This window comes from Entelurus aequoreus, linkage group LG22 (assembly GCF_033978785.1).
Source record: "Entelurus aequoreus isolate RoL-2023_Sb linkage group LG22, RoL_Eaeq_v1.1, whole genome shotgun sequence".
In the NCBI taxonomy this organism is placed as follows: Eukaryota; Metazoa; Chordata; class Actinopteri; order Syngnathiformes; family Syngnathidae; genus Entelurus; species Entelurus aequoreus.
Window position 1 is genome coordinate 25,665,984 of NC_084752.1, and position 12,702 is coordinate 25,678,685.

General features: G+C 40.4%; 1 protein-coding gene across 3 annotated transcripts in view; it reads left to right on the forward strand.

The window, feature by feature from the left end:
• LOC133639204 (structure-specific endonuclease subunit SLX4-like) overlaps nucleotides 1-12,702 on the forward strand; it is a 26,175-nt gene continuing 13,473 nt past the window's right edge. For 2 of the 3 annotated variants that reach the window (XM_062032342.1, XM_062032344.1), the window contains exons 1-10: nucleotides 1-176; nucleotides 634-1,080; nucleotides 1,150-1,357; nucleotides 3,210-3,431; nucleotides 6,957-7,180; nucleotides 8,823-9,118; nucleotides 9,293-9,536; nucleotides 11,827-11,987; nucleotides 12,064-12,210; nucleotides 12,274-12,443. In XM_062032342.1, coding sequence (XP_061888326.1) covers nucleotides 708-1,080; nucleotides 1,150-1,357; nucleotides 3,210-3,431; nucleotides 6,957-7,180; nucleotides 8,823-9,118; nucleotides 9,293-9,536; nucleotides 11,827-11,987; nucleotides 12,064-12,210; nucleotides 12,274-12,443 — 2,045 coding nt within the window. In that variant the 5' untranslated portion in view covers nucleotides 1-176; nucleotides 634-707. Of the gene's footprint in view, nucleotides 190-633; nucleotides 1,081-1,149; nucleotides 1,358-3,209; nucleotides 3,432-6,956; nucleotides 7,181-8,822; nucleotides 9,119-9,292; nucleotides 9,537-11,826; nucleotides 11,988-12,063; nucleotides 12,211-12,273; nucleotides 12,444-12,702 lie in introns of all 3 variants that reach the window. The other variant, XM_062032343.1, reaches the window with a different exon arrangement.

Consider the following 12,702-nt stretch of genomic DNA (forward strand, 5'->3'; position numbering starts at 1 on the left):
ACTTCCTTTTCCGTCACGTGACCAGAAGTGAAATATTAGCCGTTCTGTGTTGGATTTATGGAATTTAAAAACAACTCCGTAATATTTAACGTCTTCATTAACATTACAGATATGGAAAAGATGGCGTAACGTTTTGACTTGAAATATGAAGTAGAACGATGATGCTCCAAAGGCCGGTGAGAAAACAATGTATGCTAGGCTAGCTAGCTAGTGTGTTGTGGGGTATCTTACAAAAAAGCTTGTCTCTTTCAGGGTTGCGGTGGGTCGTTGGAGCCTATACATTTTAAACACAAAGATGTCACTATATGGAAAGTATCATCATTGTATCGATAGCTTACTTAACTGTAGCAGACTCTTATGGATGCTTATAACTCACAGACACACACAAAGATGGCCGTGTGACGTAGTGAACATGACAGGACATGCCCCAAATCCACAAGCCTCATTTGTAAGGGGAGGGATGCCCAGTACTTATGCAGGCATGCACACAGCTTAGGTTATGTCTTGCTCATTGTGAGACAGACAACATCTTAAATGTTACCAAACTCTGTTCTTTTATATCTATGTTTGCTCAAATTAAGTCCTTCATGCTAAACTTATGCAATACTGTACTTCTATTTTTTTCCACAACAGTGCCTGCGACCACTCGGATGCTCTCGGATCACGGCGGCTCCCTTTTCAATGCAACATAAAAAGGCTGTAAAATCATGAACGACTCGGACCAGGACTTTGTCGATCTCTGTTCCAAGACGCTGAAGCGTTTTCGCAAGAAAGTAGTCGAGCCTAAACAACAAAAGAGAGCTGCGGACAAGAAGTCCTCAAGTCAGCCCAGCGATGGAGACAAGAAAGGGAAGCAAAAGGAGGATGATGCCTCTCATCGTGTTGCAACTGGGTCGCCGTGTTTGGATGTGGATGATTCAGGAGACGCTGTAGCAGCTTCAGGACAAAAGACTGACAACCTTGCGTGGAGGCGTGTAGAGATAGTGCTCAAGAGGATGCAGCACTTCAAGAGAGCAAGTCCACCCAGGATGGCTCACAAGAGTCCGCCTATAGGGATGGATCCTGAACCTCCACAAACAGGTACGATATATAATGAAAATATACTTACAGATTCGTATTACTATTAGTAATAAACACACACACTCCTAGGTGTACCACAATCCTCCGTCTCTGACAACCAACTGAGGTCCCTGGATAGTGATGAGGTTTTGGCAATGCGACTGCAGCAGGAGCTTGATCGCGAGGCAGCAGAGGCCCACAATCTGGACCTAGAGGATGGGGGCCTCTTCTTCTGTCAGATCTGTCACAAAGACATGTCTCATATGACACCCGAAGGACGCACACAGCACATCAACAGGTCAGGGATTGTTAGTTTTATTTGCTATGAAGTATCCAAGTGCTTTTCATTTGGAGCATCACGTTGATCAATAAACTATGCTCTTCATGCTCCATTGATAATATTTACATTATTTACTAAGGATTTGCTGATCAATCGGCCACAGATCAGAATTGGCGGATTTTTCCGAACCATAGAGCGCACCGGATTATAAGGCGCACTGCAGATGAATGGTCTATTTTCGATCTTTTTTCATATAAAAGGCGCACCGGATTATAGGGCGCATTAAAGGAGTCATGTTATTTTAATTTTTTTTCTAAATGTAAAACACTTCCTTGTAGTCTACATAACATGTAATGGTGATTCTTTCGTCAAAATGTTGCATAGATGATGTTTTACAGACCATCTTCAAGCCACTTTCTGACAGTCGCTTCCGGATGCACCGTTTGGTGGGCGGTCTTATTTACGTGGCTCACCTTCGGCAGTGTCTTCACCCCGTCATCTTTGTTGTAGCGGTGTAGCGTGCAAGGACGGGAGTGGAAGAAGTGTCAAAAGTTGGAGCTAACTGTTTTAATGACATTCAGACTTTACTTAAATCAATAACGGAGCAACATCTCCTCATCTGGAAACAACAACAAGGCTGGAAATGTGTCCCGTGAAAAACCGTCCGACCGGAACTCTAATAACTAAAGTTCCTTAGGTGAATAATGCAAACTAACTTCACCGGTATGTTTTAGCGCTTTCATGGCGAGTTTACTGACAGATATAAGTAAGAACTTTACAGTACTTTATATTAGAAATGGCAACAGCGTAGGATGAATGCCCCATAAAAAGAAGATAGGCTTCTTCTTTTTCTCTATCGACTACGTTGACTGTACGGACTACAAAGGCGGACGCGCACAATTTTTCAGGATTTATGCAGATCCCAAATACAGATCAGCAGGTACCAGAAGGTAAGAAAAGTTGCTTTTGCATAATATTGCGAAACAAAACGCCAGATAATGTCTTACCTTGTACACACACCATAATAATACTCGTATGTTTAATGCGCCAACAATCCACCAAGTGGAGTGGCTTCCTAGCTTACCAAAGTCGTATTAAAACATTTTTATAGATTTTTGAGCGCTGTGTGTAATGTTAAATATTCTCAATGGAACATATAAAATGTTGATGTTTTTTACTTGAGTGATGAGATAGGCTCCAGTGCCCCCCGTGACCCCGAAGGGGATAAGCTGTAATAAATGGATGGATGGATGGATGGATATTGCCATCATACCTCTTACCACGTATCTCTTATGTTTGACTGCCATCTACTGGTCACACTTATCATTACACCATGTACCAAATAAAATTGCTTCGAGGTCGGTCAGAATTACTCCGTACGTTAGGCGCACCGGGTTATTAGGCACACTGTTGAGTTTTGAGGGGAAAAAATGATTTTAAGTGCGCCTTGTAGTCTGGAAAATACGGTATTTTTTTCCCCTTTTTTTAGTTACCGTGTACGATTGACTTTGTTTTGATCCTCAAACAATTATATGTAATAAAAGAGGATAAGGAGCTAGTTTAAATATTGTGTTGCTATTGGAAAACTGTCAATAGCAATCACCATAAATAAATGGAACATTTAAAGTTAATACATGTGCTCTGTATCCGTATTGGTATTGGTCATGGATGATTGGTACAGAAAAGGCAGTATGTTTTTGTTTTTTTATCAAGATAACAATTTATTTATTCATAAATCACATTTAAAACCATGTTTTGTCCTCTAAGGGACAACATGGGGGAACATAACTGGGTCTAAATTGTCCATCGGTGTGAATGCGAGTGTTAATGTTATGTTTGTCTTTCCATTTGTGTAAATATCTGTTGGTAGGTGTTTGGACGACACCGAACACCAAATAGCTGCTCCCCATCCTCCTCTTCCTCGTGGTGTCCCCGACTGTCCAATCTGTGGCAAGAAGTTTAAGTCACAGAGGAGTCGCTCCACCCACTTGAAGCGCTGCTCGTCAGACATGGGAGTCAGTCCTGCTGACCTGCTGCAGGCTGTACAGAGGCAGGCTGAGGAGACACAAAGTGCAGCTGCTACCAACGTGATGTATGTATATGTCAGCCCAAACTACACTACTCAAGCATGTACAGTACAGTGGAATCTGTGAGGTGCCTGGTAGACCTCTGATGTTGGCTCTCACAAAGTCTGCATGATTTGCATTGTTGTTGGTGATGAAAGGATCTGCGGTTCCTACCACTACGTCACACGATGACCTGTCTTGCTAGCTCTCTCTAGGTCGTCCTCAGACGAGCCTTCCATCGTTGCTTCCAGTCATCCCGATTCTCCATACATTTGGCCAGTTCCTTGGTACTCTGAGCTCCTGCATCCTTCTTGAGTATGTCCACGTATGTTAGTGTGGGACGTCCTCTTGACCGATGCCCATGTGTTGGTTCCCACAGTACCAATTTGCTGGCTGGCAGCTCCTGATGCCTTTGGCAGTGCCCTGCTAGTCTCATTCTCCTTACAGCAATCTTCTCGCTCACCCTTGGTATTCCCCTGTAGAGGACTCTGTTGGTTACGTGCGCACTCTTGTTGATGTTAAGCACTGCACGCAGCATCCTGGTGTAGCAACCATCCAGAGACCTCTCCAGGGTTGGCTTCAGGGTCCAGCATTCGCTGCCATAGAGGAGAACGGACTCAACTGTCGCGTAGAAGAAGCTGAGTTTGATTTGGCGGGGGAGGTTGGAGCTCCATACACTGGTCATGCCGTTCAGGGCCCTCCATGCAAGTGCCTTCCTCACTTTTAAATCCTGCTCAGTTGAGTTGACCCATCCGCCCAGGTATTTGAAGTCCTCAACTTCTTTCAGCACAGTGCCTCCTGCTGTTATCAGAGGTTGATGTTCTGGTGGAACATTGTAGGTCATGACCTCAGTTTTCTTGGCATTTAGCCTAAGGCCAACCTTGGCGCACTCTAGCTCTACCCTGTGTAGGAGTTCTTGTGCTTGTTCCACGTTGTTGGAGAGCAGACTGATGTCATCCGCATAGTCAAGATCTGTCAGGACCACTGCCGGTTGTCGACTCGACTTCCTTGGTGTCAGCGTGAAGCCAAGTTCCTGCTCTCGCCCATTTATTGCCTTCCTGAGCGCATGATCAAGGACTATGATGAAGAGGAAGGGGGCTAGTGTATCCCCTTGTATAACTCCAGCCAGGATGTCAAACTCCTCGCTGTTGCCATCTGGGGTCACCACCCTGGCCCTTGTTCCTGCGTACATGGACTCTATTGCTCGGAGTAGGTTCGGAGGAATACTGTATGCCTTCAAGATCTTCACCTTCACCGTCTTGCTAGCTCTCACTTAAAATGGCTTGGGAATCTCTGTGTGATTGATGCTATTTTGATCATATCTATTTACTTGCAAACTTTGGAAGTATTTCAGTGTCATACATCAGGTATATATGATATATGATAATAGTTTCAATATAGAGGCAACTTGCTTTCCACTCTACTGGTACTTTAATCAAGTGATTATTTGGCGTACCAGTAGATGGAGCCCACATACCACATCTGCATTAGTCGATTTAAATATACTGTATGCTTAAGGTATTGTGCTAAAATCCCTAAAAAATCCTGAACAGCACTACCCCTCACAGGGGTTTTGGGTGTACTTTTCGTGATGTTCTTTGCTGCAATATTGGTTTTCATCCAAATTATTGTATTCTCGGGACTGTTTAGATTGTCGAACACGTTTTGCTTCTCATCTGAGCAGGCTTCGTCAGTTTATGCTCAGAGACTAGATACAACAGTGTTAGTCTGAGAAAATGGTGCTGAATCCAGAGTATGTATCGTCTTAATATAGGGACATGCCCCAAACATGTCCAACAAGAATGGTTTCACTCTATTGTGGTGCCATTGTTAACATACAATTGTGTGCCAGCACATTAACAGTCTTTTGGGTGATGTGGGGCTAAAGTCATTAGTAGAGATATGTTAATGACACATGGGTTGGACAAATAAAATCAGATCCACACATGAGGATGTCAGAGACAATAAGTTGCCTTTTTTGGATTGTGATGTGCAAATTGAGGTCCACAGAAAAACGCTCGCCTTTACACAATATACATTTTTTGACCGGAGCACAAACTGGACGTTATCAGAATCCTACAACACACTTGATACAGTTTCCACCAACTCACAGGCAGGAAAAAAAAGAGTGTACGGTAAGCACCTGAGGGAGGCCTTCGGCGTGGCGAAGCTGGTAGAGTGGCCGTGCCAGCAATCGGAGGGTTGCTGGTTACTGGGGTTCAATCCCCACCTTCTACCATCCTAGTCACGTCCGTTGTGTCCTTGGGCAAGACACTTCACCCTTGCTCCTGATGGCTGCTGGTTAGCGCCTTGCATGGCAGCTCCCGCCATCAGTGTGTGAATGTGTGTGTGAATGGGTGAATGTGGAAATACTGTCAAAGCGCTTTGAGTACCTTGAAGGTAGAAAAGCGCTATACAAGTATAACCCATTTATTTATCATTATTTAAGGCCTGTGGTTATCCCAGCTGATTGTAGTCACCATATACATTTGATATACTGTAACTTTTAAAATTACTTAATGACAACTTCGGTGTCCTTGACCCATGGCAAATTTTCAAAGGCAGGTATTTTGCTGCAACTTATTTAATGTTTAAGCTTTATAACTGATGATTTTACAGGTATGTTTTCCAATTTTTTTCTGTACAGGTTATTAGGATTGGATTGACTTTATTCATACCACAATGGGAAAATGATGTGGTTGCAGTGTAAATTTTGCATAAACTGTACAGTAAAAAAGTAAAACATTTAATAAAAAAAAAACAATAAAAAATGAGTAATATTAATAACACATGTGCCACTTATGCACATATATACTGTGTAAATGTATGCATGTTGCACAATAAAATATTGTACTATACACATATAAAACCAACACTATAGTGACACCCATTGTGCACACTACGTGTATAATTTGCATACCAAGAGAAAAACAGATTACAATATTTACCTAAATTTGTTATGCAGTATTGTGGCTGTGGGTAGAAATGATATCGCTCCTTCCTGCACTGTGGATATAACAGCCTGTTGCTGAAGGAGCTACTCAGGGCCTCCAAAATTGATTTTACCAACATAAACACCTGTGTTTTTTATAGGGATGTGTTGACTTTTATATTCACTATAAAGTTCTTGAGGTCTTTCTAGGTATATTTTGTTATAGATATAGCTAGGTCCAGTATAGTTTATTTTGCTGTGATGAGTCTTTGATTTATTTTGTAAAATTTTCCGTTCTATTATTTGTGCACTTCAATTTTTGAAGTTGTTCATGATTTATTATGTCAACTGATTGACCGCAGCTGTGACTATTTAAGTGCATCACTTCCTGTTGAAAATTGCACACTGACGAAGACATTTTCGAAACTGGTCTGTGTTTGGTAGCCCTTGCGCAGATTGTATTAAAATTATTAGAAGGACATGAGTGTTGCTAGCCTTACTTTTTCTTTGAGTACACTTTTTGCCGTGCACCTCTTTATTTTTGTTTTATTACGTTTTTTGGAGATTGCGTGTTTTTCCTATATTTTGTTATAGAACCTGATGATTTTGTAATATTCAGCTCACAGACTGGAGGCGCAAAAAGGAAAGGCACAACTACTTCAGGACTACCAGCGAGGAAGAAGCCCAGGAAAAAAAACGACCCCCTGGATGAGGACACAATGGTGGCCCTGGCTCTATCTTCGTCCCTGTTGGAACAGCAGAAAGCGCATCCCAGTGCATCAAACACAGAGACAGCTTCTCATTCGACCAAGACTGCTGTCTTAAAGTGGAGATCAGATGGAGGTACGGCATTGTGTAATGTTCTGTTTCATTTATGAAGTTTCACTAATTTTAGGATTTTGTGTTTCAACTTTTGTCTGGTTGCCGATCATCAGATTAGAAAGGTATTAATTACTTTAAAAGTTTTTCCTGGCAAAGGGATTTTATTATGACAGGGGAATGGATGGAAGCTGTATGCTGCGCAGAGCACTGTTTTGTAATGGTACTTTTTCGTCAATTACTTTTTTAATATTTGCTCCTGGGCAAGTTCTTAAGTTATTGTTCTGTTGCTTACAGAAATGGGAACAATTCAGCCAGGAAATGCAGTATTTATCGAACACTTTCAGCATATTCAATACCAAATTGATAAAAATGATCATATTAACCCTGACTACAAATTGATGTATTTGTAGAGGAGGGTAAACTTTTGTTTTTGTGGTCCAAGTGTGTAACTTTTGGCACACCCATAAAGAGTTGCTGCCTATTGGACATAAACCAGCACCATCACTTATCACAACATGTGGGAAATCATTGCTTTTCAAAACCGTGACATAATCTAAACCATAAGCGTCCAAACTTTTTCCACTGAGGGCCGCACACTGAAACATTAAAGCAATACGGCGGCCATTTTGCTATTTTTATTTTCAAAACCAATACAATATATATTGTATCCCATCAATTTTGGTGAGTGTTAAAGGTCCCAGCGACCCAAAACCGTCTGTCATTAAAGTTTAAAAAAAATATGTCATATATTTTCATTTTTTTTAATTTCAATGCTTTAATATCTATAGATCAACTTTAAAGCTGTCAGTTGACATAAAGTTTAAATTGTGTTTCTTTTTTTTCAAAGAAAACCCTGTTTTTTATGGCAAAAACAAAAATATGCAATATTTTCCCCTCGAAAATGTTCAAAGTGGAATATTTAATGCAAAGTAATTAGAGCTCTAAATAGGTAAATAATTCATAACATTTATTTTGGTTCATTATTGTTTTATGAGCAATGACAGTTTAAAAAAAAATCTTGACTAAAGGTCCCGGGTATCTAAAAGGGCCCCACTCATAAAATTGTTAAAAACAAGGCATATATCAATATAGAATATTTTTACTTTCAACGCTTAATTCTTTAGATCAACTTCATATTTATCCATCGAGTATATATATTTTTTCTGTTTGTTTCTTATGTTTTATGCCATTTTTGTCAAAAAAAAAACCTTGTTTTATTTATGACAAACACTCCAAATAGGCAATATTTTCCCCCAAAATATTTCAAAGTGGAATATTTGATGTGAAGTAATTGGAGGAAGAATATGTAAATAATTTATATCAACATTGATTTTAATTAAATATTATTTTTTGAGCATTGACAGTTTAAATGTAAAAACTGCCTGTGTGGTAGCTTTGTGTTACTTGATTCAATATTGCAACATTTTATCGTTACAGTACATGTGTTTGCTCTTTTATTCAATTTTTCATGTATTTTTTTGTGATAGCATTTTTAAAAATGTGCTGCGGGACATAAAACAATTAGCTGAGGGCTGCAATTAGCCCCAGGGCGCACTTTGGACACCCATAATCTAAAGGACAGTGATTAGATTGAAGAAGGAAGATTGTTTTTAGCATTCAAGTGGTGTGCAGCCTTATAGGAATCCCCTTCCTCATGTTGCAGGTAAGGGGCGTGGGAAGAGGAAAAAGGACGCAGTACCTCGGCCGCCTCCTATCCTCCTCATCCAGGATGCTGATGCTGCTCTAATGAGGCTGCAGGAACGTGTTTCTGCTCTTCTCCTACGCACTCGAGCCCCGTCTCCACCTACTCCTACCCGCTGTGCCAGCAAATTGTCCGTCTTGAACGGCGCTGCCCCGCTATGGGAAAAGAGTGCACTATTAAATGGAGACGCCACCGGTGTCTGGGACTTCTTCGTGCCAGAGCTTAAAGACTTCTTCACGCCTTGGAAATCAGCCCAGGTGAGAAAAAAACGTTAAAAAAAAGCTCATGCAATATGTCTATCCCACTTGATTAGGTTATGCTATTGGAGAATGTACTTATGGGATTTCTGCACAAAAAACATTCTTTTACAGTAGGTTTCCCACGGTTTTTAGTTCCATCACAGTCTCTTGTTTTATAACTTCTTTCTCTAGACTGTCTCAGCTTCGTCCCACACCAACGACAAGCCAAGTTCTTCTCTTCAACCTTTGAGTGAAGGAACTACCATCACCAAGGATCAAACTCTGTTATCCGCCCATACAATCGCCTGCCCCTCAGTTCCCTCCGCTCCAACCGCTGGGCAGCTTCCAGCGAGCAGCCAGGCCCTGAGAGACCTGGTGGAGCTGGCTGATGATGTCACAGCTCTATCTTATTGCGACCACACTGGTCCTGGCGATGGTATACATTTTTTTTTACAGTTCTGTATGCTGTATTATAGAATATTGATTTGAATGACAAATGTAATCGGAAAGTTGTTTGGTATATTTGTGCATTTAAAAGGGCTGTTTGCAACTTCCACAAACTTACATTTTTCAAACAAAAAATGTAACAAGAACACCATCAGCTAGCTTATGTTACCAGTAGTGGTTTAACAGAACATATTTATAATTTTAAAATGTCTAAATTTTACACAACTGCTAATTATATTGAATATCGACTACGTTCCAGAAAAAGAACTAACAATTTTCATGTTGTCATGTTGTTGTTATAATAGTGCAGCAGATGAATGCCATGGTAATACACTGTCTACCAAGTCAAATTCCATCCATCCATCCATCCATCTTCTTCCGCTTATCCGAGGTCGGGTCGCGGGGGCAGCAGCCTAAGCAGGGAAGCCCAGACTTCCCTCTGTTATTGACCAATAAATCTGATAGAATATACATTCAACGATAGCCAACGTTACACAGCCAAACTGCTATCATTTGCTAACAACACACAAAGTAAATGCGCGTGTACGTGTTACGTACGTGCGTAGTAACGTCATTACGTGCTGAAAGCTGTAGGAAAGCGGGATATAATGCTTAAAATACATTGGAAAGTTAGCGCCCTACAGGGTTCTGCGTTAAGGTTGCAAACAGCCGCTTTAACTTGATAATATTAATATTCCAATAGTAGTTTTTTGCTGCCGATTCAGAGTGCGATCATCCAATAGTTGGTATTGGTATTGGCCGATCAATGTATTAACTGCAAATTTTTCAATGTATCTATGGTGAGTGCTATTGACAGTTTAACAATACCCACACAATATATAAACTATTTCCTATTTGTTTTTTATTATATACAATTCAAAGTCAATAGTACACAATAACTAAACAAAACTACTCATTGAAATCCTTTGTTTTTTGTCTCAAAGTCCTTTTGTGTACAGGGAATTTTTCCCAGAGTTTGTAAACATGAGCAAAAACAACAAAAATTATTTGATAAAAAATAAGAGTTTTGACCTAACCACTTCAGTGTCGATCATATACCAATGTTACCCTTGGTATCATATATCTTTGGTATCAACACCACCAAATTATGGATCAAACCGACCCTCCCATTGTTTGTTGTGTACTAACTTTGACATTGCTAAAACACCAACAGTTGTTAGTATATTATCTGTGCTCTAGACTCTTATTAATCCACTTGTTAATTTCCTGTTAATAGCTGCTTACTTTCTGCTGTAACGTAGTTCCATCTAAAACTTCTTGAACTTTACTAAGCACTTATTTTTTGTGTTGTTTTAGTGGTAGAAGTGGTGTAAATAATCGATTTTGAGATGCATCGCAATTCGGACATGGACAATTATAATAAAATTGTTTAGTAAACGTCTATTTATTGTAAATAAAGAATTGCAGACAGTTCTAAAATTTGGCTGACTGCAGCGAGCCACCTCACTGAGAGTTCAGACCAGCTACTTTACTAATTTAATTGTTCCTTATTACAAATGTTTTTTTAAAGTTGCAAGTGATAAACACTTATTTGGTGAAACGAAAAGAAATGTAAAACTGCATCAATATATGTATAAATTATAGATCCATCAATATTCGATTTTTATTCTAATCAGAGCTCCTGAATTGTAATTTGAATCGTCACTCTACGCTGACTAAAAATAAATATAGTGTCAGCCAGAGAAGATTGGGATCGGTATTAAAAGGCAATCACATACTTTTTCAGAGAATTGGCCGTTACTGATCAGTGGCCGAGGGATCGGCACAAAATACCTTTTAATTTGGCTGATAAAAATTTACGCTTTTATATATATATTCCCTTCTTTTTTTAGTCTCTTTGATTATGCAAAATAAAAAACTATTATTTTCCATTGTGATTAATAGGGATGTAACGGTATTATAAATATCGCTGTATTCCGGTTTCAAAGTCTTCTCAATAATACCGTGATGTGTGACGATATCAAACAAAAACTCGGTGAGAGTAGTTTTTTCTGGCGTTTTAGCATCTGTAAATCTGCAAATAAACTACATCTCTCAGAATCCTCTGCGCAGCACGGAAACGGCGAGATGGGGGCGTTGAACGCCGTAAGCAAGAAGTGAAGTGAGTTCGTACTCGTCGTGGATTACATGAATTGTTTTTTAGACATTAAATCTGTCCATGACTGGTTGAGTTATGTTGCTGACAAACAAACAAATAGCGGTGCAGGATAATTGGTCGATCCCTAATCCACAGCAACCATCTATTCATGTTTTAACAGACCAGCTGTCAACAAACCTCCAACTCAGTGGCTTCATTCTAGATGAGAGAGTGGACTTCTGTGTGAGCGGCTTCTTACCTGAAACAGTACACCCTTCCTCAAAGGAAAAGTCAATATGTTCTCCAGGTGTAGCTGAGGAGGGCAGGAGCCAGCTATCATCAGTAAGCTCATGCTCTATTCTGTTATTACAACATCCATGATTGGTTCTTCCTTATCAGACTAACATTTCCTCTGCAGGGGGCACTATCCACATTGGTATCCAACCTAAGCAGCATGGTTAACAACCCTCAGCTTAGTGACTTACAACTCCAGGTGGATACTGGAGAAGTTTTTTTTGCCCATTCCTTCATGGTGTACGCACGCTGCCCCCTCCTGGCACAAATGGTAACGTCATGAATGTCGTAATATTGAAAACCGGCTGTTGGACTCATTGTTGTCATTTTCCAGATGCATTTAAGTGGATTCGGGGTGAAAGAGGAGGGAATGCCTGCAGCTCAGAGGGTGTTGATCAGTGATATACCTGCACAGGCCGTGTTGGTTCTGCTGCAGTACCTCTACACCGCCCAGGTGTCACTTTCATCGTCATTGCAGCCACATGTGCTGGAGTTGGCATCCAGGTCAGTGTGTAGTACAGGGACAGTAAACTAAATGGTTTTGGGGGCCACAGTTTCAGAAAACTAAGGACCTAAGGGCTGGACTTCATCAGTCTTATTTTGTGTATTCTGAAAAACCAGCGTCCACTACAGTAGACATTTGATTTTGTCTATATATTTTGTTTGAGTTACAGGAGCGCTCTGTTGTTTTTAAGGACCTTCTGCAAAAAAGGTAGTTAATGATCACTCTAGTGTTTTTAAGAATCTGCTGCAAAAATGTGAG